Below are 26,802 nucleotides of genomic sequence, written 5' to 3' on the forward strand. Positions count from 1 at the left end.
AATGAGGGTTACCAGGATGCAGAGAAAGAAGTCCTCCAGCTTGACATTATTTCAAAATAAAGGCTTGTAATGTAGATGTGCACTATGTGATTTCAGAATAACATCAGTTATTCTGAAATAATGCTGCTGTGTAGATATAGCCTTAATGGTTTACATCAGGGCTACTCAACTTTGGAAGCCCTGGAGGACACAATGATACTCACAGCACATGCCAAGGGCCACAACTTAAGCGTGGTTGCATGTACATGCAAATATATATATGCAAATAGTAGTTTCTTTCACACTCAATGAGCATCAATACAAAGATTAAGGCAAGGCTATATAACACAGCCACCATTTAAGTCAGTTCTGCTAATATTAATAAAATGCAATATTTACTCAATTTCCACCCATGACACTACTGTTAATGAAAAATGGCAGTCCAGGAATTTAACTACTAAAATGCATATCAACAGAAGACCATTGTATTGACTCGCCACTGTGGAGTGTGTTCCCAGTGGAGGGCATGTTCAAAGGATCCCACCCGCAGGCCACGTGATGAGCCCTGTGTAAACCCAAACCAAACCACACCACGGGCCGCATGTTGAGTAGCTCTGGTTTATATCCTCTGCTAGTGAGGAAAGGATAGATAATGACTGATGTTTCGTACTAGTTTTTAATGAGGCTCCATTACCTGGCCAGCAGATTAAAAAGTGTAGGTACTAGCAGCTGAGGATGCTTGAGCTTTTTCTTGTGCTGTAACAATTCCAGGATGAGTGTAACTCTCTGCCAGTTCACACTGCTTATTTCTTGCACTGAGTCTGGCACTTGGGATTTCCTAAAGATTAGAACTTAGGAAAATCAAGATGGATTCATTCAAAGAAAAAGAAATGAGCACAGCTCGCTGTTAGAAAACAACACGACTTGGGTTGAAACTGGAGGGACAAACAACACCTTTGCAAACAATCAATCAATCAATCTCAGGAAGTATCAAAATAAAAACAAATCCAATTGTAAAAGTACTGCGTGCCTACTGTACAGATACATACTCCCAACACAATTCTATAACCTGAGATAGGCCCCCGTGATTGAAATTTTTTCCTGTTATTGATCAGTTGTCTCGATGCTGACCCACTGGGCCTCCAGCCAATGAAGAATAATTTCATTTTAACTACTACTGACTAGGCACGGACTCAACTCGATATATTTGACCAAGAAGGGGAAGGGCATCTTCACTCACTGACTTCCTAATCTAATAAGGAAGGTTTTAAACCAGACTCAAAGTAGAAAGCCAAAAAACCAACCAATCAACCAAACAGAAAAAGATGAAGTATAAAAGAAGGTAACTTTAACAGAGGTTTAGATGTTTGGAGGAAGGAAACTAACAATTTCAGCAAGGTCACAGAAGTGACAAGAGGAAAATCAGTGAGAAAATATGCTCAATATTTTAGATAGCTATTCACAAATGAAAGGAGTATAGGGAATAAATGGGTAGAACTAGAAGCATTTGTGCACAAACTAAATTATAACTTGAATAGCATCCCTGAGATGTGCTGGGATAAGTCTCATGACTGGAATACTGGTATAGTGGGGCACAGCCTGTTCAGGAAGAACAGGCTTAGTAAAAAGGGAAGGAGGTGGAAGACAAACCAGTTGGAAGTCCGTGGAAAAATATTTAAAAAAACCCTGAGGGTGACATTTTGATAGGGGCCTACTACAGATCACAAATCTGGAGCAGGTGGTGGGAGAAAGGAGTCATTTCTAAACAGAAGATTTGGAAGTTGTGTGTGTGGGGGAGGGTGTCTTTACTTGGACATCTCTTGGAAAAAGTAATATGACAACATACATAATTTCCATTAAGTTCTTGGAATGTACTGACAACTTTTTGTTCCAGAAAGTAACAGCAGCAGCCAGGGGGATATTCATTTAGACTTGATTCTGATGAACAGGGAGGAACTGGTACCAAATCTGAAGATGACAGACAATCTGAGTGAAGGTGATCATGAAACCAATTTCATGATTCCAAAGAAAGGAAGGAAAGAGAGCAGTAGAATAAAACTCTTAAATCATTGGGATTTCTCCCCTTTCTTTACAGACACAGTCAGAGAAGTTCTCATACTTTCTATGTATTTTATGACATTTTCCTCAACAAGTGTTTTTTTCTAATATTATACAGGCAGTCCCCGGGTTACGTACAAGATAGGGACTGTAGGTTTGTTCTTAAGTTGAATTTGTATGTAAGTCGGAACTGGTACATATTGTAGGGGAAACTCTAGCCAAACATTTTTTTTAGTTTTGGATAGCATAGGGAAAGGTTAACTCCCCTCTAATGTTTGTTTTGCTGTCTGTTCCCCTGTTCAGAAGATTTCACATCTATTTCTGTCCCTGTGACAAACTCAGGACTAAAGGAGTAACTCATCAAATACCAAACAGCTCTGCACCATGCTTTGAGCTAATAGCTTTATTTCCACACACCACCCAGGGTTCTAGGAGGAGGGTCCTTTTTTTGCTAACACAATGAGGCCAGCACTTTGTTTGTTTTGGTGGAGTCTTTGTTTGCCTAGGGAGCCCAGCATGTATAGGGGGAGGAGGGGCGGAGAGGCTGCTTTTGTCTGCTGTTTGGCAGCCTGTTGCTCAGGGGAGGGGGCAGCCTGTTGCTGGGAGGGGGGAGGCGTGCAGGATGCGAGGCTGCGGGGGGGGGGGGGGGGCAGCGGGCGTGGGGAGGCACTTTTCCTCTGCCCAGCAGCTCTGCGGGACCCCAGTCGGAGCCGGCCCGAGGGGGAGGAGGATCCTAGGACCCAGGTGAGCGAGCCCCGGGAATGCTGCTGCGCATGTGCGGGAGTTGCCTCACCCCGTTCGTATCTAGGGATCCGACGTAAGTCGGATCCACGTAAGTCGGGGACTGCCTGTATAGACAAAGACTGTAGCTTTTACATCTCTATGCCTCTTTTACCTCTGCTGCTGTATTTTCTGTCTTCTAGTTTGCTGAACAGTAGCTGGAGCTTTGGCTCTCTCAGGAGGTTCTAGCTCTATACTAATCTGCTCAGCATCAACTGAAATCTAGAGTAGAATAAAAGAAAACACTAAGTACATATGAGCAACAAATATCTATCCACCTACCCAAGTATTTATCTGGCCTCAGTTATCATAATAGCTACGAATGCCTGTCTTACACACATTTCTCATGTCAATTAAAACATAAGAACAGTTTTTATGTATTACAACAAACAAACTGATATTAAAGCAACAGATACTCAATTTATTTGGAGGACCATTTTTTGTTTTTCAATAAGTTACTTTTTGAAGATAAACATGAAGCACAGTGGAATGTTTCTCCTTCCTCTAAAGTTCATTACTACAACATAACAAATACATACAAACATGATACTTATTTTTGTAGGAAAAATATTTTAATTCATCTTTAATGCTTGCATGTTCAATTACATTATAATATGGTTTATCCAGCATGTGATGATTATCATTCTAAGAAATCTGCAAGCAATAAAAATTAAATTTTTGACTGTAGTTTAACCTCAAGTCATCTTAACAATCCTTACTAGATTGCAAAGTCCTAGCAGACTGCAACTTACCCCTTTAAAAACACTGCTAATCGTCTGGGCGCAAAGTGGATTTTTGCAATTTAATAGTAAATCAAACAGAATGGTCAATAGCTTCTGTTGCACCTTCCCATCTGGCAATGCAGCAAAGAATGGTTTAGTAATCTGCAAATTTAAAAAATAAATGCATTTTTAACGAAGCCCTAAAGAGGTACACTTTTTAATGGCAAAAGTGAAACATGAGAAAAATCTAAATTATCTATATGTATATGTAAGATTTCTGCACACAATGTGACATTTCTGCCCCTTTTGTGACTATAGCACAATATTTGAAAGACAAAGTGTTGATTTATATTCCAAGCAAAGATATGTCTCACTCATCTTAATTACATATTTTCTGTTTCTCAAAAAACAAAAATTGGATGGAAAGTCACTGCAGTAGCTTGGTGAGAAGTAAAGAAAATGGAGCAGCAACCACAGCCAGGAGCAACCCTGAATACTTCTCATTAAATAAACAAAACAAAAACAAGCAACAAAACACACATACCCACAAAAAAGGAAACACATTTTTACCTTTCAACATGTTAAAAACTAAAAGGCATCTGCTGTTTGGATAACTCTTCAAAAGAGCTAAACGGATCTGGGAAAAGTGGCACAAAGTTTCCTTCAGAATTTAGGGCCTTCTAATTTTGAAAGAGTCCTTTTAAATTCACTCATCAACATTCAGATCTTCTATTTGAAACAACATACATAAATCAATAACATGGAAAATTTTGTTCAGAAATACCTACCTGTCCAAGTGCTGTGATCTGGAAAGTAGGAATTCCTTTGTAAAGCTCCTTTGCGATATGCAGACTTTTGATGAACAAATCCAGACTTTGCTGATCCTTGCACAAGAGGGCAGCTGAATGTTCCGTGTATTTTCCAAGGATGAGATGCAGAAGAACAACTTCATCTTTCAGCATGTTCTCAGGTTCCTTTAGGACTTTCTCCAGCAATCTATCTATTGCAGGCAACAGGTAACACAGTATCTTCTACAAGTGAAGAATATTTACAAAAGGTTTTTTGTTTTTTTTAACAGCTGTTTTAACCAACTTTCAGAATAACAGTTTAATTTTTAATACAAAATCAATCACCAACATCACAGTGTGCATTACTTTGTATTATACCTATATAATCAGGGCACGTCCTTATCTCCTGGATGCACCTTCTAACTTGGATGTGGCATTTCAGGGGACCTTGCCTATTAATACCCCTCCAGTAACAAGTAGCAAAGGAAAAGAGAGAAAGGCAGCTGGGGCACAGACAAGTTCAGGGGTTACATAATGTTGTAATAAGACATAAATCCAGTCCCTGATTTTTAGTGTCTAGCAAAGTTATGAATGAATAATGCTAGACACAAAAAATCTTAGACTGACTAGAAAGACTGGAAGTATGTAGTGCTGTTATAGCTGTGTTGGTGCCATGATATTAGAGACACAAGGTGGGTGAGGTAGTATCTTTTAAGTGGTCCAACTTCTGCTGGTACAACAGAGAGAGAGGCTTTGAACATACGTAGTGCTCTTTTTCTTCCAGACCTGAAGAAAAGATCTGAGAGAGCTTCTAATAAAATACAGCCAGTCTCCGAGTTGCGAACCGTTGACTTATGACCGTTCGCAGTTACGACCAAAGCTGTCATAAATGGCGGACCCCGAGTTACCAACGCGATCTGCGCTTACGAACAGCGTGGTCACGTGTAACTCAATGGGGTCCATTGCTTGGTCCATAACTGGTTTGTAAGTCGAGAAGAGGCTGTATTTTCATCTCACCCACCTAATCTCTCTAATGTCTACCTAGAAGGACAAGGATCCAACACCACTGCATAAATCTGTGCTTGGTTTTTCAGAATATTTATGATTTATTACAGCTCCTAACAAACCAAAATTTCTTGGAACCATAGCAATCATCCAGATGCCATTTACAATCCTCTGAATATATCATCATCATATCCATCAACATACAATGAACTAATGCATGCATCAGCAGTACAGAGAAGTGAATTCTGAACAGACTGCTTAAAAAGGAGTAAAATAAACAAAAATAAATCTAATTCTAAAATACTGAATAAATGCACAGGCCATTTGTTATTACATGACGAACTGAATTTCCTAGTGAAATCTTTATAGAAAAATGTTCTTGAGACTTGGTTCCAGAGTTTAAATTTGTCCAAGGACTTGAATGCAGTGTCCTACAATAGAAAAAGTTCATGGCTGGAGCATGGAAATGTTTGTGATAATTTTTTCATTATATTTTTCAGACATGTAATCTTTGCATAGCATACTGCTTCACCCAAATATCTATGAGTATCTCAATGTAGAAAACTCAAAAGATGCAGTTTTAAGATACTTCCATTGTTTAAATGAGAAAACACAAATATACCTTACATTCTATCCATAAAACAAATTTAGAGAAACCAGAAAGCCAACACATACCTCACCATTAACCTGCTGAAGAATCTTCATCAAGCTTCTTGAAACATATGAAGGACAACCAGGGGCTCTTATACTATCAAGTATGTGTTCCAAAGCTTCCGACAACCTTTTTTGTTGTGATTTCTGTTGACTTTGTGCTTGCAGCTCCTCAAATAAGCTTCCCAAATTCTAGTGTATTTAAAAAAAAAAAAAGTAAGTACCTGCCACAGAAGTTAAGTCCCTTAAAAAGATGAAATATTTTCAAGTGAATGCAATGTGAAGTAATTTTTTTCCTTTCTTAATTATTCTCCTTCAGTCAGAAATAAACACTCTTAGATGACAAATGCATAAACACTCCACATACAAATAATTTGTGTACTCTACAAACTGAAGTTTTTATTACTTTTATTAATCTATTGCTCTATACAAAAATCTAGCAAGTTCAAACGACATTAGCAACACAGTCCATTTGCTGCTTGAAAGAATAATGCATAATCAACATGTTTTTAAATTGTTGGGACTGTCTTTCTTTGCAATCCTTTACATCTTTTGGACTGTGGGAAAGAGGCTTCAATGTCTATTTTTATCTTTACCAGCTTCTCTCTGGGGGAAAACAGATAAGTTCTTATTCCTTATTCTTCCAACCAAGAGTAACTTCTAGAGAAGGTAACAGTCTTTGGAGTGCCTTTTCTCTCCAATGGCCCAGCAGAAATTGCCTGGGATTTTGTGGGAAAATGATGCAGAGCTGTAACAACCCTATTTTTTCAATAATGCTAGTTTTCTGAGCAATGGCCTCATCCTGTCTTCCACATCTAGTGTTATTAGTAATTATTGTCCATGAAAGTGTAGCTATTTATTCAAAGAGAATCTCTTGAAAGGATCTTAAATTATTATGGTTTTTAAATACAAATTATCTGCAAATTACATAATTCTATAATAGCCACGCACACTGATTTCCAAGTTGTATTTAATTTTTCTCAATATGAACAGTGGCTTAAACAAAATGCATTCAATCATCAAGTATTAAGTGAGCTCTAGGGATGTTAGCTATCGGTTAATTGAATAGTCAACTAACCACATGATTTCTTAGTGGTTAGTTGACTATTCTGTAGTCTTCAGGGGTGGGGCCAGCAGCCAATGTGCTCTGGCCCCACACTCCTGGGGAGCCCCCTGCTACCCTGCGTTGCTGCCTTTGTATTCGAAGCAGCAGTGCAGGGTGTCAGATGGGAGCTGGTCCGCAAGGAGAGCCAGTTGAAAAATCAGCTCCCCTAGCACACCATCTGCCTGCTGCCCCACGCTGCTGCCTCTGTATCAGAGGCAGTAGCCCCTGTCTGTGGGAGTCCTAGCTCCCCACTTACAGAGACTGCTGGGGGTGCGTGTGGGGGGGGGAAGAGCGGGACAGCCACAAAGCAGCCCCTGTTCACGGGGAGAAGGGTTCCCCCCCCCCCCATGGATAGGGGCTGCTGCTGCAAAGCAGCCTCTTCCCGCAGTGGGCCCAGGCTCATCACAGACAGAGGCTGCTCCACAGGATGAAGAGCAGCCTGTGTCCATGGCGACGAGCCAGGGCCCGCCACTGGCAGGGCTGCTTTGCAGCAGTCTCCCCGCCCTCGCCCTCACTCCAGGCCTGCTGCCTCTGATGGATACAAAATTTGTATTTACATCTGCATTAGGATGTAAAATTTCGATTATTTGGCTAATCAGTCAGTGCAATTTCAATTATTCGTAAGGACTGTTGCTACACTTCAAAGGCGAAAGCACTGTGGGGAGCATGGGGCCAGTAGGGACTCAAGCAGTCACCTGCTGGCTCCGTGCTCCCCGCAGCGTTTCAAAGTGGCAGCACCGCATGAGCCCGAGATCAACTAGGGTCAGCATTTGCTTATCAGATAGTTGACTAGTCGTTCACATCCCTAATCTGTATCCACAAAAAATGAGCTGCGGCTACCCATGTTCACAGCTGTGGAGTTGCACGGATCTACAAATACAGAATTTGGAATTCCAAGTAGGATCCTGAAAATTTACTTTGCCAATATGCTCCTCAACAAAAATGTTACCTGGGTCACATAGATGGGGTCATTTATGATCTCCTCTGCTTTTTGTACCAGATTATGAAGAATGGGATGAAATGGAGACTCCTTTATCCCACTCAGGGAATGAAGACAGTTAAGAGCAGCCCTTCGCACTTCACTCACAGGATTCCCCAAATTAATCAGCAAAGATATTACCACTAAAAATTAAAATAGAAAAAGTATGTTTAAAAAGGAGCAGTTTGATAATAATGTAAAAATTCTATCTATAGCAGCATCAACAGATTCCTTTGCATTTGAAGGGTCTGCTTTTCCTTTTAGATCTTGAGGGATCTAACTATATTTAATATGAACCACATGTAATCAATCAATTTAATCACCAACGTGCTTATACTTTGTATTTTTTTTAAATGAAAAACTTCAGTAGTAAAAAACGTAAGCCTATACAACAGCCTTTTATTTTTTTAAATTTGTATTCCGTTCTACATAAAAAACATGGTGTAATTTCTCAGAGTCAAATTTCAAAAGCCCTTGGCTGTTGCACAATTGCATGCACATTCTATGCCAAAATAACATCTGGCTCTGTTATGGTTATGATTTGATAGAGACAAAGCCTCAGGAAATTCAAATGTACAGTTTTAACAAGAAATGTAGCATTCATAATGCAGAAAGAAAGAAACATTCATTTTCTTGTCATATGTTAGCACTTGTTCTAGAGCATAAATATTTTTAACACACGATTAGGCATATGGAAAGTTTATGGTTTTCCAGTACCTGGGGAGGAGGTCGACACCAGTTGTTTCTTCTTTTGGGCAGCCTGTGACATCAGCATTGCACACCCTATATACAAAGCTCGAGTCTGCAGCATTGCATTTACTGTGTAGTTTAGCTGATTTGAGAGATTATAGTTATAGGTCCATAAGACTGAAAAGAACTTGAACAGATCCTCTGAGTCTTCTAAATGTACCTTTAAAATAAGTGTTATATACATTTGTTACACTTCTCCTTCACATTATTTTATGCAACGTACCTTTTCTCTCGCTATTATAACTTACTATGAAAAGGTATTTACAAAAACACCCACTTCATTTTGATTGATACTAAAAGTGCTGGGCATGATATAAAGTGAACATTAGAAATTGTATTTCTTGTTTAAGGATTCCATTCTTTTTCTGCCATCAATTAACCCCTGTCTGAGTGAAGCATCCTTTATGCCATCCTGAGAGCTTTCTATTGTTTTATTCAGCTGAAGACTTCTAGAGTTGAGACTTGTTTTTTTATGCTTTCAGAAACTATGGAATTCAATGTCATTTGATGCAAGGATTTCTCAAGTTCTTGTGCTTTTAATATAAACTGAAACAGTCTCTTTTCAGTTTAAATGACAGACACAAATCAATGATCTGTTCTAACATACAATTATTATTTAATACAGGTTGAATCTCTCTAGTCTGAAAACATCCATTATCCAGAATGATTTTAGCTACCTGGATGTCCACTTTTCATGGATGTGGCCATGTTTCCCACAGTCTCAAAGTTTGTTTACAGCCACCAGTCCTCACTCAGTGTTCAGTACTGTTATTTAGCTCTAATTTACCGCTACATGTCCTCTCTAACAGCCCAGTAAGCAGTCGAAGAGTTGGTAATGTTGCTAGACAATGGTCCCCGGGTCCGGAAAATTCTGTTTCAGAATCAGTCAGGTCCCAGGGGTCCCAGACTAGAGAGGTTCAACCTGCACTTGTACTGTGGTGCCCAAAGCTCCGAATCAGCTTTTAGGCAACACTGAGCTAAGTGCTGTACAAACACAGCCCTTACATCAAACAGCTTATTTGAGAGTAAAGTACTGCAAGACAATATGGCACCATCGTCTATGGCCGTGGTCCCCAACACGGTGCCCGCAGGCGCCATGGCGCCCGCGGGGGCATTTCCATGCGCCCGCCAGGTGCTCGGGGCTGGCCTGGCACTGGGCGCATGGCGCTGGGTGGGGGGGAGCGCCGGCCCCGGGCGCGCGATGCTGGGCGGGGGGAGCGCAGGCCCAAGGGGGGGGGATGCTGGGCGGGGGGAGCGCCGGCCTCGGGCATGCAGCCGGCCTCGGGCCGCCCCCGGGGCGCAAGTGTCCCCGCCCCCTGGCGCCCGGCCAGCGAACGGCCACGCCCCCGGCGCCCGACAACCTGGAAAGGTTGGGGACCACTGGTCTATGGTGCCACCATAGTTTACCTATTACATAACAGAAATCACTACAAAAAGGTGTATGTAGAAGTACGGGGAGAGGGGAGGGCGGAGGACAGCTAAGGAAGCGGAGTCCCAGTGGAAAAGAGGAGCTGGACATGGGATGTCCTGGTAGGGAAGTAGACAGAAGATAGGGACAGTGAGGAAATGGGGGAGCCTGGGAAATTTGGTAGTGACCTCTACCTGCATCTACTAACACTGTCTGGCTTTTGCTCCACTTTTTGGGCAGTCTCAACCTGGCCTTTTCTTCCCAATCCTAGCACAACATCCTGGGCTCCCTCCACGCTGACTGGCCACTGAGCACACAGTCTGAGCCTGGTTGCTTACAGGAAACTCTGCAGCCAGGGAAGGATAGTGGCTCCCTGCACCGGCACTGGCACCCCACTCACACCATGCAGCCTGAAGCTGAGCCCGGGGCTGAGAGAGGTCTAGGCATCTATGGTCCCAGCTTTGGCCCACTCCACGCTCTTGCCCATGAGGAGAGGGAGCACCCCTAGCTAGAGCCAAGGCCATACGTTGCACAGGAATACAGTACTTACAAACAAAACTGGATGGGAAGAGGCGCCCTACTCAGTAGCAGCTCATTTTCTCTCCTCTTCTGCAAATGTTACATGCATTCTTAGCATGTTGTATGGAAAACCAAAAAGTTAATATAACCCATTAAATCTAGTTAGCTAGAGTGGACATAGTTAAGCATGTCTACTTTTCTCTTATTATCTAGAGCAGGTCCGCTTTGCAGTATTAAACATTTCCTCATTCCGGCAATCATAGTTGCTATAAAAACACTCTGAATTGCACTATTCAATATTTAGTCTGAAGAATATATTCAGGAAGAGTAAAGGACTTCGAGCAACCCACCACCTTTTATAGGAATGCATTACTTCCTCAGTGCTCCAACAGGCTTCCTTTCTCTCTCAAGTACGCCATCAAGCAAATCAATATGTAAGCAAGAGATCCCATGGAACAGTTCTCAGGTTTTTTTTTTTTTTAAAGATTACACAGGGATTCAAAATATGTTATTGAAGAAATAATTCACAATATTCATTAAGCACAAACTTGCAAACAAACAATACCTTGAATAAAAGGCTGAGCAGCGCTCTGAACTGAAGAGCATCAGCTCCCTCACTGGCTCTACAGACAGTGATGTCAAACAGCCCCAACAGCAGGTGTAAATAGTCTCTGCTCTTGTCATTCATACTTTCAGGATTCCACCAGGTTTCATCTATGGGCACATGAAGGGTGGAAAAAAAAACCAAAAACTATCTAAGTACATTCAAGGTATGTCCACACAAGGACCCAAAGCATGGCCATGGCCAGCACAGGTCTGCTGACTCAGTCTTACAGAGCTTGGGCTGTGGGACATAAAAAAAATCGCAATGTTCACATTTGGGCTTAGGATGCAGCCTGAGGTCTTGAAGCCAACTCCTTTGCAGGGTCGCAAAGTCCAATCTCCAGCTGAAAGCCCAAATGTATGCACTATGTAGCTCTGCAACTGAAGCCCAAGCCCCCAACTTAGCCACAATGCTGACAATCCCCTCAACAGCTTTACAGCTGAAGAAATGGGGCTGTTTTCAAGTCTAGAGAAAGGAAATGTTTATACATCTATGTAAAAATAAAACAAAGTTTATGTTTCTAAGAACAACTTTTAACTGGGAAAAAAAATGAATGTTTTTCTTCCTTACTTCACATGGTCTCTGAAGGTTCGCCATCTGAGTTCTGAAGCTTACCTTTCAAACACAATACAGGAGGCTTCAGACCACTAACAAAGCCTTTCAACAGAAGCACAAGCATGGCTGAATCTTCTGCATCAACAGCCTGGCCACTGTTGAGCTTTTCTATGTATTTAGTCAACAGCTCAACTGACACCAAGCCCCCAGGCACTGACTCGGTAAGCCATTTTGCAGGAATCATCTGAAAATGAAAGCAAACGTAAATGGACACCCATACAACTCCATAGGTTATTATGAAATGACCTGTGTCTATCCTTTTTTCATGCTCATACTTACTGTAGCACTTATGTACAGCATTTGACATTTTCAGAGCATTACAGAAATTAACTATTTAGAGCACAGAAAACAAACCAACAGGTTTTTGCATTTGGAGTCACAATTCTGTTTGATACAACCAAATCAACCAGAAGTTACATTAAAATAGCATCAAGTGCCATCAGAATTCTAATGGTAACAGTCTCTTCTGTGATTCAATACTATTTCCAAGAACACACAAACATAGGAATCCACTCTTAAGAAGTTACCCGTAATTGAATGTCTTTAGGGAAATAAAATAATGTACTAATTTGTATAACACTTAAAAAAAGGGAAGGAGAATTCCTTCATACCGCAGCAGGTAATGAGGCATGCCAGAAGCTTGCACTGATTGTTTGGCTAGCCAAACAAAAGACTATTGGCAGCAGTTAAAATGCCCAAAAACTGTAAAAGAACAAGTCACAAGATTATCTTCGCTACATAAAGTTTACTAGTACTTTGTTTTCCAATGGCAAATTTCATGCCTGTTAAAAGGAGTATTGCCATAAAAGACTTCTGGCTGAAAATCTGATACCTTCTATTGGAAAATCTGCATATACTATTACTACAGTTACAAGCAGTACACAGTTATACCAATAAAATGAACAAATTTCTCCTTTTAGAAGTTATGTGCAATTAATAGCAGCTTTTTCTCTATTTGCTTACTCTGTACTCAGCCAATTTCTCCAAATACTCATATGCACAACAAATATCATGTACTGGAGTAGTCCCATTTAGTTCAATGGGACTTACTTGAGCATGGAATGTTTATAGCAGTGTAACAAAGTAATTAAGGAGTTGATGAGAAGTAATTAATAGAACAATACTAGGAACACTACATTTTAATAGGTTACGCAATTGTAAAGCTCAATTCCTTAATTCTATCTGTGCATACACTTCAATGACTACAAAAAGAAACTCTGAAGTCTTAATACTTTAAGAAAATCTTGACAAGTATATTTTTAAGAACAGAAACGAGATTTTTCTGTACATCCCAAAGTTGCTGATCTTGCAACTCCACTTATGAAAGAGACCTCAAACACACAAAAAGTATGATCTCCAAAATTACTTAATGCTTACCTCTGCAGAATGACTGCCTTCAAGTTTTCTAATTTTTCCTTCCAGAAGACTGAAGACTCTGAGAGCCAATGACCAATAGCTTTCTTCCGTTTGTGAATTACAACAACACTGGACAAGCACAAAGCTGATAACATGAGCAGTTACTTTCTGTCTCACACTGTCAGATTCATTTTCAGCTATGTGGATCAGACCTTCCACCTATTAGAACAAAACACAAACATCCATGGCAGCATAAGAGACTTTTTATGTCCTTGTTCTGGATCTAAAACAGCGGAAAGGTACGTGACTAGAAGTCTGGGAGAGTGAAGTCCTTTATTTCCATCAATGTCCCAGCACAGACAGTAGAAGTAGAATAGAGTTCTGTCTCTATAGCCAATTCAGTCCTTTTCTTCTCTTCCACCATGGATACTAATCCATATAGAAAATACTATCGCAATAAGCTATGCCAACATTTGTCCATTGACATCTCTCTGTCCAAACTGTGCAGAGACTTTCAAACTCATTATATATTTATTTTCTGATTGGCTTAGGGGCACAGAATGCTCACAAAGTAGTTTAGCTATGGTTACGCTAATAAGGCACCTATAGGAGTACATTAATGTGTTGTATAGAAGGCTTTTCTTGTCATGAGAGAGTTAATAGGTGTTTAATGTATTATTACATAAGGGACTCTGCCATAAATATATTGTACCAGAAGCTGGATAATGCTGAAAAATGTAGCAAACTGCGTATTTCAAGTTCTAACAAATCTCATTCAGTCTGCCATAGCAATTATCTGTAAATAAGTCTGGGCTACCATTAAAATGAATACATTTTAAATTGTGCACCTACCATCTGTAATGTTAAGTCAGGATTCCCTGAAGTTATGTTATCAGAAATCAGCAGAATCATTTTCTGGTTGGCCTCACCAGCCAAATCTACCGACTTACTGGATTTTATCACTTTTTCAAAAGCTATAAGCATAAAACAGAAAAGGTGAATAAATTAATCACAAGTGAAAATACTGACAAGCTTGATGATGTTTAGAAATATTTTGACACTAAGTAATTTTCTTATCACTAATGTTCTTGCTTTTCTCTACTAAGCACTCAAACTATTGTTGCTTTCTATGAGCCCTCTCGTGTCTGAATCAGAAGAGCTTATTTTAAGAACATACTATTGTTTCAAAAAAAAAGAATCCCACTACTCAACATGTCACACTCACTGTTTTACTGTTTAATCTATCGTTGAGAGTTCTCTTTAAGTTCAACTGGAATTTTGCCACATTAAAGTCCAGATGACTTGGCCTCAAAATGGCAAACCGACGTCCCAAGAATAGACTCCTCATATCAGTTACAGTTAACAACACTGAACAACAAAAACACATTCGTAGCAACATGCTTCTCTAAATTTGACTAAAACCCCCCACAAGAGTTTGATGTATGATTAAACAACTACTTTCTAAGGCATTTAGGCACACATTATGGATGGCAACTTCTTAGTGGTGGACCAGAGATCTCTACTGTCTTATATGAGCATCAAATTCTCATGTTCAATCATTTTTCTTTTCTCAAACCAATTGTTTTCAATAGCCTACCTTCTGGCCAGCCCTTCAATAAAGGATGTAGGGAGCAGAAGCCAGACTGTGATAGAGAAACTGCTATTTTCCATTCTGCAGATTTTGAATTATTATTAGTGATGACCATAAATGGTAGCAACTGAATTACTACTTGATTTAATAGCTCTTCCTTCTCACTCAGAATTTCTTCTTTGAATAAGATGTTTATTGCTCCCTCCAGAGCCTTATGCCTAAAACGGGGGGGAAAAAAAAAAGCTGAAGAAGCACCACTTGATTCCATCATCACCACAACCCGACAACAGCCCCTCAACCAAAGCTCCAGCCATTAATATTAAAAGCTGGGGTAAGAGAAAGGAAAATACAAGCACATACCACTTCCCATCCTTTGAAAGATCAACTCTTTGAAAGAGAGTCAACAGACTTGAAACAATTATTTCTGTACTCATTTGTCCTTTGAAAACCTACAAATCAACAAATGCAAAAGTGAAATGATCAACCTACAAAACTATAATGGCAAGTGCATAACTGATCCTATTAAGTACAAAAATGAAACACTGCTGAGTGAACTTCTATTGATCAGGTAGCATGATTATTATTAAGGAAAAAGATAAATATAGTAACTTCTTATATCCACTGGGTTTGCTAGATCCATGAAGAATATGGTCTGAATGCATATTTGAGTGGGGAAATTTTTTTTCTCCCACAAGACTTAGTATTGTCTGATACAGAAATATTAGGCAGGACTTGAATAAGTATGGCTACAATCAACTTCATTAAAAAAGTAACAATGCATACTTATCAGCATCATGATAGAAAATGAATATTGACAAACATCTTGTCCCAAAAAATGAGCTACAGATGTTATGGCAGTGGGCCAAATGCTCCTTATTTATTTCTAGAAAAGGGACAGAGCAGCTTGTAGGATGAGCAGAACTCTGCATCAGGAACAATTCTGAAATAAAATAGGTCTTAGTGACTAGATCCAGGCTGTATCCTGGGTTTAATCTTTTCTCTGACTGGTTGTAACTGCCTCAAGAGAGAAAAATTGTAAATTAAGCAGCAGTCAGCTAGATTTTTGCTTCTTTGTCCCATTCAAGAATAAAGGCTATGCACACATCCTCCTCACCAATGCCAGAGGTGAGCGGAGAGGATGACAATGCACAGCATTAATTTCAGACTGCTTCTGAATATAGAGAAATAGTAACATCTTACTTGACATACCAAGAAATACTGACTTACCTCCAAGGCACCGAGAGCAGTCATAACAACCTCCAGATTGTCATCCTTAAGTCGTGCAAAAATGGCTTCTTCTATGAAGGTCTTGTCAAAGCCCTCCTGTACAAAAAGAGAAAAGCCGCTAAGGACCATTAGTTTCCAAAGCCTTCTTGGCAGCGTAACTGACATGACATATGAACTAACTACAACACAGGAGAACAGAAACCTCAGCTAGGGAGAAGCCAACTGCCAATATCAATGGAAGAAATAAACACCCAGTCACTCCGCGGAGGGACTACAAACAGCTTCATAAACAAGAATTAATCCGAGATTCTGGATGACAGAATCCAAGTTTAAAGAAATAGTTAAGTGAACTGATGGAAGAAAACATTAAAGATATGTGACTGTCATATTTTAAATGGGATGTTTGTCTTGTCTTCCGAAGATCTTTTTATAGAAATTTGAAGACAACAGACATCAATTAAGTTCTGTCCATGAGAGACTTAGAGGTACTCACTTTTGATGATGCAATGATCTCCTTCAAATGCTGAACAGCCAAGATCCTGACTGCTGGCTGTGGATGATTCAGGCTGAGCACCAGAGAAGTATCCGAGTCTGCCAGAAACTGAAGTGCACATTACAGTTACTTAATACATATTGAAAATTATTGAATTATAGTATACATATTAATCACAAAGTAAGAAAAAATATGGTAACTATAAATCCAGAATAGAAATTGTATAATTCAAATTGTAAAATGTCACCTTCAGAATAACACAATTGCCCTATATATGCACTTAGTGCATTTCCTAAATTATACCCTAAGGGTACATCTGCACTGCAAGGTTTTTGCACAAGAAATCTTTTGCTGAAGAGTTCTTGCACAAAAACCTCTTGCGCAAAAGCGTGTCCACACCTCAAAGCACATCACTTTTGCACAAGAGCATCCACACTGCATGGACGCTGTTGCGCAAGAAAGCTCTGATGGCCACCCCACCTGTGCTTTTTCAGATAGGCTCTTTTTGCGCAAGAATCCTCTGTGGAGCATCCACACATGCCTTTTTGCACAAGAGCTGTAGCGCAAAAAGGAGTTATGCCTCGTAGAAGGCGGTATACCTACACCACAAAAAGCCCTCTGTTCTGTCAACTAACTGTAGATTTTCTTGAGCAAAACCGCGCTTGAGGTGTGGATGATCCGCAGGTTTTTGCACAAAAACAGATGTTTTTTCATAACCAGGGCTTGACAAATTATTGAATTTACTCGCCCATGGCAAATAGATTTTAGCTGGTCACCCCGTTTGCTGGCGGCGCGCGCATGCGCAATGCGGGTCTTGCACATGCACAGTGCATGGCTGGCAAGCAGATTTCGCTGCTGTTTGTCAAGCCCTGATTATAACAACCTTGTGACCAAAGATCATGACCAAAGCAGCACAATATAAGCTAATGCTCATTTATTCAAGTTGCTTTTTACGTTTGTAGGCATCAGTTTTGATCAAGTACAAATCACAGAAATCAGTGACAAGAGAAAAAAGGAAGGATGGGAAGGAAGTAAAATACTGCTGACTTTGAGGCAGCATACCAGCAGTGATTTACATCCATAAATTATGCTTTTACCTACCTGATATTTACTGCCACTCACAGACAGAGAGATAAATTGGTGGAAAAGATCTTGCTCCCTCTGATTTGTAACGTCTTGCAAATGGTCTTCCAGCACCATGTCTAGGGCTTTAGGATATCTGCCAACAACCAAATGAAACAGGTTCTATACAGAATTACCACAGAAGTTATGCACCAATTAAAACAGAAATACATGCAGAGGACACAGAATTTTAGAATGCTGTTTGAACCACAAGACTGGAGGGAACTCCAAAGTCTTCTACTCCAGTCGCTTGCACTCAAAGCAGGGCTAAGTATAACCCAGACCATCTCTGTTTGGAGATTTTTCAGAGCACGTTAAACAATGACAGATTCCACAACCTGCCAAGACAATTTATTCCAGTGTTTTAATCAAGCTTTTCCCTAACATTCAACCTAAAATCTTCCTTCTTGCATTTAAGCCTACTGTTTCTTGTCCTACCCCCAGAAATTAAGAACAAATTTTCTCCCTCCTACTCTGATCATATTTTCTAGACTTAATTTTTATTGCTTTCCTCTGGACTCTCTCCAATTTATGCCCAACTATCCTGAAATGTGGCACAGAGAACTGGCATAATACTCCAGTTGAGGCCTAATCAGTGCCCTAAGGAGCAGAATTACTTCTTGTGTCTTGCTTACAGTATTTCTGCTTTTACACCCCTGAATGATGGTAATTTGTTTTTTGTTTCTCTTTGGTAACAGCGTTACATTGTTGACTCATTTAGCACGTGGCCCATTATGAACCCCAAATCCCTTTCTGCAGTTCTCTTTCCTAGGCAGTCATTTCCTATTTTAAATATGGACAAATGGTCCCCTTGTAAATGGAGCACTTAGCATTTGTCCTTTCTGCAGCTTGTCCATATAACATTCCATTTTAATCCTATGTTTCAAAGCACTTGCAACCCTTCCCAACTTGGTATCAACCACAATCTTCATAAGTGTACTTCCTATGCCATTATCTAAACCAGTGGTCTCCAACGTGGTGCCCATGGGCGCCATGTTGCCTGCCGGGCCATTTCCGTGTGCCCACTGAGTGATTGGGGCTGGCCCTGAGCGCGCGGCGTATGGGCATCCCCGCTCCTGGGCACACGGCCCAGCAGCGGCGCCAGCCTCAGGCGCGCGGCATATGGGCGTCCCCGCCCTTGGGTGCGTGGCAGAGGAGCAGCGCTGGCGCCAGCCCCGGAGTGTAACATATGGGTGGCCCCGCTCCCCGGTGCCCAGTGAGTGAGTGGCCCCACCCCCAGGTGCCCAGCAGCCCCAAAAAATTGGGAACCACTGATCTAAACCATGGGCGAAAATATTCATCAGAACGGATCCCTGCTGGAGCCCACTTGATATGCCCTTCAAACTTAACTGTGAAACAATGATAAATACTCCCTGTGTATGGTTTCCAAACAGTTACACACCCATTTTTCAATGCACACTAAGGTATATTTCCCTAGTCATATACACAGTAGTCCAATGTCTCTGACTAACGCTGAAACACTGGCTGTTCCCTCTGGGCGGTGCTGTTGCCACGGAGGGAGGCAACAGCGCCGCCCAGAGGGAACAGCCAGGGGCAGGGCAAGGACAAGCGTGCATCTCTGACATCAGGAACGGGTGAGGATTCAAAAGAAGGAAAGCAGAGCAGACACAGAGGATGTGGAAGAGACAGAGGAGAACAGAGGAGGCGGAGGACAGCGAGAGAGAGAGAGAGAGAGAGAGAGAGAGAGAGAGAGAGAGATGCAACAGGTGGAGGAGAAGAGAACCAGAGCGAGAGGCGGGAGGGGGACAAGAGAAAGGGAAAGAGAGAGATGGAGAGAGAGGCAGAAGGCGGAGGAGAGCTGAGAGAGAGAGAAGGGGAGGCAGTAGGAGGAGGAGAGAAAGAGGGGCCGATTGCACCGCTTGCGCCCGTGCAGCGAGCTGGCTGACCAGCGCAGACGTCAGCAGAGCACCATGCGAGAGGTGAAGGGGGGCAGGGCGGTGATGTACACATCCATGGGGCAGGACCTGGAAAAGCGTGCATCCCCGATGGAGACAGAAGAGAGTGGAGAGACAGTGAGAGGCAGGAGGGGGAGAAGAGAGAGAGAGAGACTGAGAGAGAGGCAGAAGAGAGCTGAGAGGGGGGGGAGAGGCAGTAGGAGAAAGAGAGAGAGAGAGACACACGGAGCAGGAGACCGGAGGCTCAGGAGAGAAGACCGACATGGAGGAGAGACCTGAAAATCTCTTCTTATGATGGGCTAATTGGCTAGTTTATAAGATTGTGCAATACAGTATCAAAAGCCTTACTAAAATCAAGCTATACTATATCTAGCCCTTGGCCCCTGTCCACAAAGCTTGGTACTCTGTCAAAAATGCTATTAGATTGGTTTAACATGATTTCTTTTTAACAAATCCATGCTGTTACTTGTCTCCTTATCTTCTAGGTGTTTGAAAACAGGTCACTTCATTATCTGTTCATTACATTTCCAGATACTGAAGTTAACCGATCTGCAATCCTCTACGATTGTCCTTACTGACCCTTTTCATGGATGGGGATTATTTCTGCTCCTTTTCCAATCCTCTGAAATCTCCCTCATCTTCTATGACTTTTTTAATAGAATCACAAATGGCTCAGATATCTCTTCAGTCAATTCCTTGAGTATTCTAGTATGTATTTCATCTGGCCCTGATGTCCTGAAAGGCATCTAACTTGTCTAGGTAATCTTAACTTGTTCTTTCCCCTATTTTAGCTTCTGATCTTACCTCATTTTCACTGCCATTTACACAAAGTCCCCAACTTACAAACAACTGTCTTCCAAAAGTTTGTTTGTAAGTCAGTTGTTTGGAACTCAGAAGGCATTTTCCCATAGAAACAATTTTATGTATGCTATCTAGGTCCCCAAACTGTCCCACAAAAGCTAATAAGCCATAATGTAGCTGAGATTCTTCTATTTTTCTTTAAAAATATAGAGTAATAGTTTTTTACTTAAACTTGAATGCTGGTGCTTAAGGAAAGGCAGGTTTAGTTATAGGAGGTAAACAGAGATTCTTAAGGGGACTTCTGGGCATCCCCCTTTATTGTGCTGTTTTGCCTCTTCCTATTCCTTAGAATCATGACTACTACTCTTTCATAATCATTTTCACCCAAGCTTCCTTCCACTTTCAAATTCTCAACAAACTCCTCCCTATTTCTCAAAAATCAAACCTATAACAGCCTCTTCCCTTAGTAGCTTTCTCTACCTTCTAAAATAAATAAAAACAAAAAACAAAACAAAACACACAGTCTCCAATATATTCCAAGAACTTTGTGTGCCCTTTTAGGTTATTTTACCAACAGATGTCTTGGTACAGTAAACTTCTGATAATCCGGCACCTTTAGGACCCAGGGGGTGCCGGATTATCAGATATGCCGGACTATTAGAAGGGGGGGGCTATGAGGGGTCTGGAGTAGGGTGGGAGGGGATGCCACCCCAGACCCCTCATAGCCCCCCCCTTACGATAGTCCGGCTCTGCCCCAGGCGTCCCTGATTCAGCCGCTGCTGGTCAGTTTCAGCAGCAGCTGAATCGGGGATGCCTGCAATAGAGCAGCTGGGGTGCTGCTGGGTTGGTCCCGCAGCGCCGAGGGGCGGCGCTACAGCACCAACCCAGCAGCACTCCCACTGCTCTTGGGGACGCCTGGGACAGAGCAGCTGGGGTACTGCCCAGTTGGTCCCGTAGCGCCGCCCCTCGGCGCTGCGGGACCAACCCAGCAGCACCCCAGCTGCTCTGCTCCCGGCTTCCCCAATTCAGCTGCTGGTCAGTTTCAGCAGCAGCTGAATGTGGGAAGCCTGTCCGGCTGCCCCAGCACTTCCGGGTTCCTGATGGTGCCGGACCATCAGGAGTACCGGAGCATTGGATGCCGGACTAATGGAGTTCTACTGTAGTTGAAGTTCACCATCACCACCTAGTGCTATGCTTTGGATGATTGTTACTTGTTTTTTTGTTTGTTTGTTTTTAAAAAGCCTGATCCAATAAATTATAGCAAGTAATTCTGAAGTATTTTCATAAAACAGGTCATTAATAAGCAGACCATGATTGTAAATTATGAATAGAGAAGGCTCAGTATAATTTAGGAACACAAGGGGAGGCTAGCAGCTGAGGTGATGGGGAATGCCCCAGGATTTGGCTTTAGTACCATAAAGACTTTGCTTCCACAAATCCCTCAACATATCTAAGTAACAAGTATGAAGACACAATTAAGATAAAGGTGCCCTAGGTCAACACTATATGAACACATATAACTAAAATGAATATAAAGATTCACAAGTGATGTAACATACTTTCATACTGCACAGAAGGCACAGGAAATAAAAAGTAACTTACTTTCTTTCAAGAAGTCTGACAAGGGGAAGAAGTTGTTTATTGAGCACAGTCAATTTGGTGGAATCAGAATCATTCTCCACACCATAGGAAATAAATCCTTCAAGAAATTTACTAAAACAACAAACACAAATGCAACAGACATATCAACAAAACAAGACTAATCATCAGTATTAGAGGCAAAAACGATAGTTTGTCTCAGAAGTAGCAGTGTTAACTAGTATCTAAAAAATCCCAACGAGAAATCCTGTGGCACCTCTTAGACCAACAGGATAACAATGGCCATACTGGGTCAGACCAACGGTCCATCTAGTCCAGTATCCTGTCTGATAACAGTGGCCATCACCAGATGCTCCAAAGGGAGGGACCCCAACAGGTAATCCTCACGTGATCCCTCCCGTCACCCATAACATTTAATCATTGTGATAGTTTGTGTGGTTCATGTATTTATGACTACAGCTTCTCTTTTGAGTTGAAATTTCAGCCCCCCCCCCAATTTTTCTTTATAAGGCTCCAATCTGGCAAAGATTCATCCATGGTTTAAATTCTGCTTAAGTAAGTAATCCTAGTGAAGGTAAAAACTCTATGTTTAGGCACCAATAGATTTTCAGGATGAAGTTAGGATCAGGTCCATGAATGTGGGGGCAATAAACATTGTGACACAAAGACTGTCACAAATTATGCCTATTGCAGCTAAAATTAACATACAGTGTGGAAAATAATCAAAATTAACTCACATGGCCAATAAGCGATCTAAATCCTTTTCCAGGGCTATATTTGTAAGTATGGCTTCTAGATGACTTGTAAATATTTGGTTATCTGCCACTTCAGATTCCTCATGACTCTCTTAATAAGAAACACATCATTAGACAATTTTGAAAGAAAGATGAAAAGTTGTTTAAATAAACTTTCTACACTTATTACACCACCACCCATGAAAGAAAACAAACACAAGAAGTCTAGTGGACTAAGCACATAACTAGGAGAAAGGAACATTCCCCGTCTAACACTAAACTGCTGTGTGCCTTTGATCAAGCCTAGTATCCACATGCAGTATCCTACTTCCCCCACCTGTAAAACCAAGTCCATTAAGCTTATTTATTTCACATAAATTATATGATTAAATGTTATGAGTTGCTCAGTATTACTGCTATGTGCCTGGAGTAAAAATGAGGGATGTGAAGGACTAGTCACCTTCCCGTCCCCGGCTTTGCTGCCTCTATCAGAAAGAGGTAGCAGGGGAGGGCAGAAGAGGGGAGAGAGGAGACCAAGAGGGTACTTAAAGGCAGTGCCACGTGGAGCCTGGGGCTAGACCAAAAGCTGCCGCTTTTAACCGCCGCCACGGGAGCCCAGCATCAGGAGGGAGCCCACAGCTGACCCCGGGCTCCACATGGCACTTTCACCTTTCAAGTGTAGCAACAGCCCTATTCGATTAGTCAATTACCCGCAATTTAACATCCCTAGCAATGTTATATCTAGTCTATCAAATGATGTTCTACGTGTAGCGCTTGACAAGTCAAGGATCTTCATAAGGTTACACTAGTTCTCACTAGATCATCTATTCTTGAAATCGGCTTCTGTACCTAATGACTGGAAGGTAGCCAACATGACACCAATATTTAAAAAGGGCTCTAGAGGTGATCCTGGCAATTACAGACCAGTAAGTCTAACTTCAGCACCGGGCAAATTAGTCGAAACAATAGCAAAGAATAAAATTGTGAGGCATGTAGAAGAACATAATTTGTTGGACAAAAGTCAACATGGTTTGTGTAAAGAAAAATCATGTCTTAATAATCTATTAGGGTATGTCTACATTACCACCCTAGTTCGAACTAGGGTGGTAATGTAGGTAACCGGAGTTGCAAATGAAGCCCGGGATTTGAATTTCCCAGGCTTGATTTGCATGTTGCCGGGCGCCGCCATTTTTAAATGTCCGCTAGTTCGGACTCCGTGCCCACGGCTACACGCGGCACGGACTAGGTAGTTCAGACTAGGCTTCCTATTCCGAACTACCGTTACTCCTCGTGGAACGGTAACGAAGAAGCCTAATCCGAACTACCTAGTTCTCTGAGGCACCTGTTGCTGGCCACTGTCGGCAGACAGGCTACTGGGCTAGATGTACCTTTGGTCTGACCCAGTACGGCCATTCTTATGCTTTCACTGGAGCACTGCAAATGAATATCTAGGCACCTAGCATAGCAACCGAACTATTCCACAAACCTAACAGAAAGTAGACCATGAGTAGTTCCCCTCACTCTGGAGCAGTCTATCAGGAACAAAGAAAACTAGTTCTAGCAAAGCTGCTACAACAGTCTACTCAGAAAATGTATACATGCACATGCAGACATACCAGTACCGCAGTCAATAATGGAACAAACGAGGTGCGGCAGCAGGTAACGCAGAAGGGGGGTGATATCGTAGACAGCTGAAATGCCATGCAGAATAGTAACCAGGTCTGGAACGTTACATAGGTAACGAAATGGCCTGCACAAAGGAGAACACGAGAAGAACGAATATCACTGTGGGTTATAGCTCAGCCATCACTTTCTATTATATAGAACTTTCTACTGTTTGTATTATACCATCAAGTGGCTTAGCCTCAGTTTAAAAAATATAAAAAGGGATTACTGGGTTCTTTGGCAAAGTGTAGAACACATATTCCTGCTCATCCAGAAATATAATTTATGTCATCATGTGCCGACAGTGTCCGTCTGCTATGTACATTGGACAAACATCTCAGACACTTCGCCAAAGAATCAATGCACACAAAACGGATGTCAGACAGTATCACAAAGAAAAAACAGTTGCTTGCCATTTCAACCAGAAAGGGCACTGTCTCAATGACTTGATTACCTGCATATTGCTTCAAAGACATTTTAACACCAGACTTGAAAGAGAAACCTCTGAACTGTCATTCATGCTTAAATTTGACACTTTACACCAGGGTCTTAACAAAGACACTAATTATCTTACCCATTACAAAGATAGCTTCCCCAATTATCACCTCAAATATCATTACCTCACAGACATTTACCTCTCCCCCACATCCGTCCCCTCTGTTCTGAAATTTGATTTGTCCTTTTTATGTGTTCACTTTTTTTCATTGAATCCCTTTGGTATATATGGCCATGCCTATTTTCTTCCACAATTTGATCTGAGGAAGCAGGTCTGGACCACGAAATCTCATCACCTAATAAACCTTCTCTTTAGTCTTTAAAGTGCTACATAGTCCTGTTTTTTGTTTCAGCTATACTAGACTAACACGGCTATATCTCTATTATTTCTCCTCTCTTGGTATTCACACCTCCAGATCAGCTACTAGAAGTGGGCCTCATCCTCCCTGATTGGATTCACCTCGTTATCTCTAGCCTGATTCTGGACTGCATATTTATACCAGCCTGTGGAAATTTTCACTACATGCATCTGACGAAATGGGTCTTTGCCATGAAAGCTTATGTTCCTACACTTCTGTTAGTCTGTAAGGTGCCACAGGAATCCTCTCCACTTTTGCAGATTCAGACTAACACGGCTACCCCTTTGATACATGCCTTGGGGGCTATATCTGAGGAACAGCTGGACAAAAAGACCACAAACTTGTACCACTAACTTGATCCTTGGCCCTGCTTATGAAGCACAGCAATCTTCATCTTGATTATGCAGGTACATTTCAGAGCATTTTGAAATACTGACTATTATACAGGACGCAGTCTCAAGTACAGTGGTGTGACCACCCTATGGTAATGACAGAATCCTTTTGAAGATGGAAACTAATATGAAGATATTTAGGACCTAGCTATTAAGAGGCAATCTGCTATGTCCTACTGGTGAACTCATACATACTTACTTTTTCCCAAGGCACTCTCCCTTTTGGTTCTGTAGAAGAACGAGCAGGCAGGAGAGCCCTTCCCTGGCTAGAGAAGGGGTTTTGGTCAAATTCTTGCTGATCTGTAACGTCAGGGACTGCACCAAGGAGGTCTCCATTGTCACTTTCATTGCCAACTGGCAAATGATCATGTAGGTTGCAGCTTTATAATCCACTAGAGAGGATTTTAAACCCTACCAAGAGGGAAAGAATTGAAAAGTGCATTTCTGCCAAGTGTAAGTTTAAAAACAGTTGGTCTAAATAATGGTACAGGATACTTTTTGACCAACATTCATGCATCTGCATTATCCCCATTTCATCATGTTTATGCTTTAGCTATGTTTAGACTATATTCCTCTTTCGAAAGGGGAATGTAGTATAGACGTGCCCTTATTGAGCTAGTTAAACCTCAACTCTAAATGGAGAAAAAGACGACATGCTCATTAACACTGACATTCCCTTATGCTGCACAATCAGTTAGAAGGCACCATTTTATCACCCTTAGCCATAATAATATGAAGATGACAATTTTGGTTGTGTACATGTCTCTCAAGCTCTTCTCATAGCAATACACTATGGTTATCCGCACTCCCTTAGCCTCAATGTGTCATATTATATCAAGTGTATCAGACTGAAGCAAGGCAGACCCAGTTTCCTAGGCAGCCTAACAATAGCATTCCTGGTCAAATTTTGGTCCGCCACATAGGATCATGAAGACAAGACATATTGTACATTTTTAATAGTTAGCAGAAGCAGCAACAGGAAGACAGAAAAGTGAGGTGGGCTCTGTTTATCTAGTCCCTCTTCTAATTTATTCAAGGGTGAAAATCCCTCTTGGTTCTAGTTACAAAATAAGCCATGTCGTATCATGC

At 41.5% G+C, this 26,802-nt stretch overlaps 1 protein-coding gene across 1 annotated transcript in view; it reads right to left on the reverse strand.

The window, feature by feature from the left end:
* HEATR1 (HEAT repeat containing 1) overlaps positions 1–26,802 on the reverse strand; it is a 56,856-nt gene that overhangs the window by 23,262 nt on the left and 6,792 nt on the right. The window contains exons 7-26 of the mRNA XM_075924808.2: positions 25,913–26,124; positions 24,419–24,552; positions 22,806–22,914; positions 22,072–22,182; positions 17,732–17,849; positions 16,631–16,738; positions 16,138–16,233; positions 15,271–15,359; positions 14,917–15,128; positions 14,172–14,293; positions 13,341–13,538; positions 11,964–12,147; positions 11,310–11,458; positions 8,785–8,977; positions 8,038–8,210; positions 6,008–6,175; positions 4,328–4,570; positions 3,570–3,701; positions 2,933–3,039; positions 674–817 (exon numbers count right to left, since the gene is read on the reverse strand). Coding sequence (XP_075780923.2) covers positions 674–817; positions 2,933–3,039; positions 3,570–3,701; positions 4,328–4,570; positions 6,008–6,175; positions 8,038–8,210; positions 8,785–8,977; positions 11,310–11,458; positions 11,964–12,147; positions 13,341–13,538; positions 14,172–14,293; positions 14,917–15,128; positions 15,271–15,359; positions 16,138–16,233; positions 16,631–16,738; positions 17,732–17,849; positions 22,072–22,182; positions 22,806–22,914; positions 24,419–24,552; positions 25,913–26,124 — 3,002 coding nt within the window. The remainder of the gene's footprint in view (positions 1–673; positions 818–2,932; positions 3,040–3,569; positions 3,702–4,327; positions 4,571–6,007; positions 6,176–8,037; positions 8,211–8,784; positions 8,978–11,309; positions 11,459–11,963; positions 12,148–13,340; positions 13,539–14,171; positions 14,294–14,916; positions 15,129–15,270; positions 15,360–16,137; positions 16,234–16,630; positions 16,739–17,731; positions 17,850–22,071; positions 22,183–22,805; positions 22,915–24,418; positions 24,553–25,912; positions 26,125–26,802) is intronic.

The sequence above is a fragment of the Pelodiscus sinensis genome, chromosome 3 (assembly GCF_052426305.1).
Source record: "Pelodiscus sinensis isolate ZL-2025 chromosome 3, ASM5242630v1, whole genome shotgun sequence".
NCBI classification, from domain to species: Eukaryota; Metazoa; Chordata; order Testudines; family Trionychidae; genus Pelodiscus; species Pelodiscus sinensis.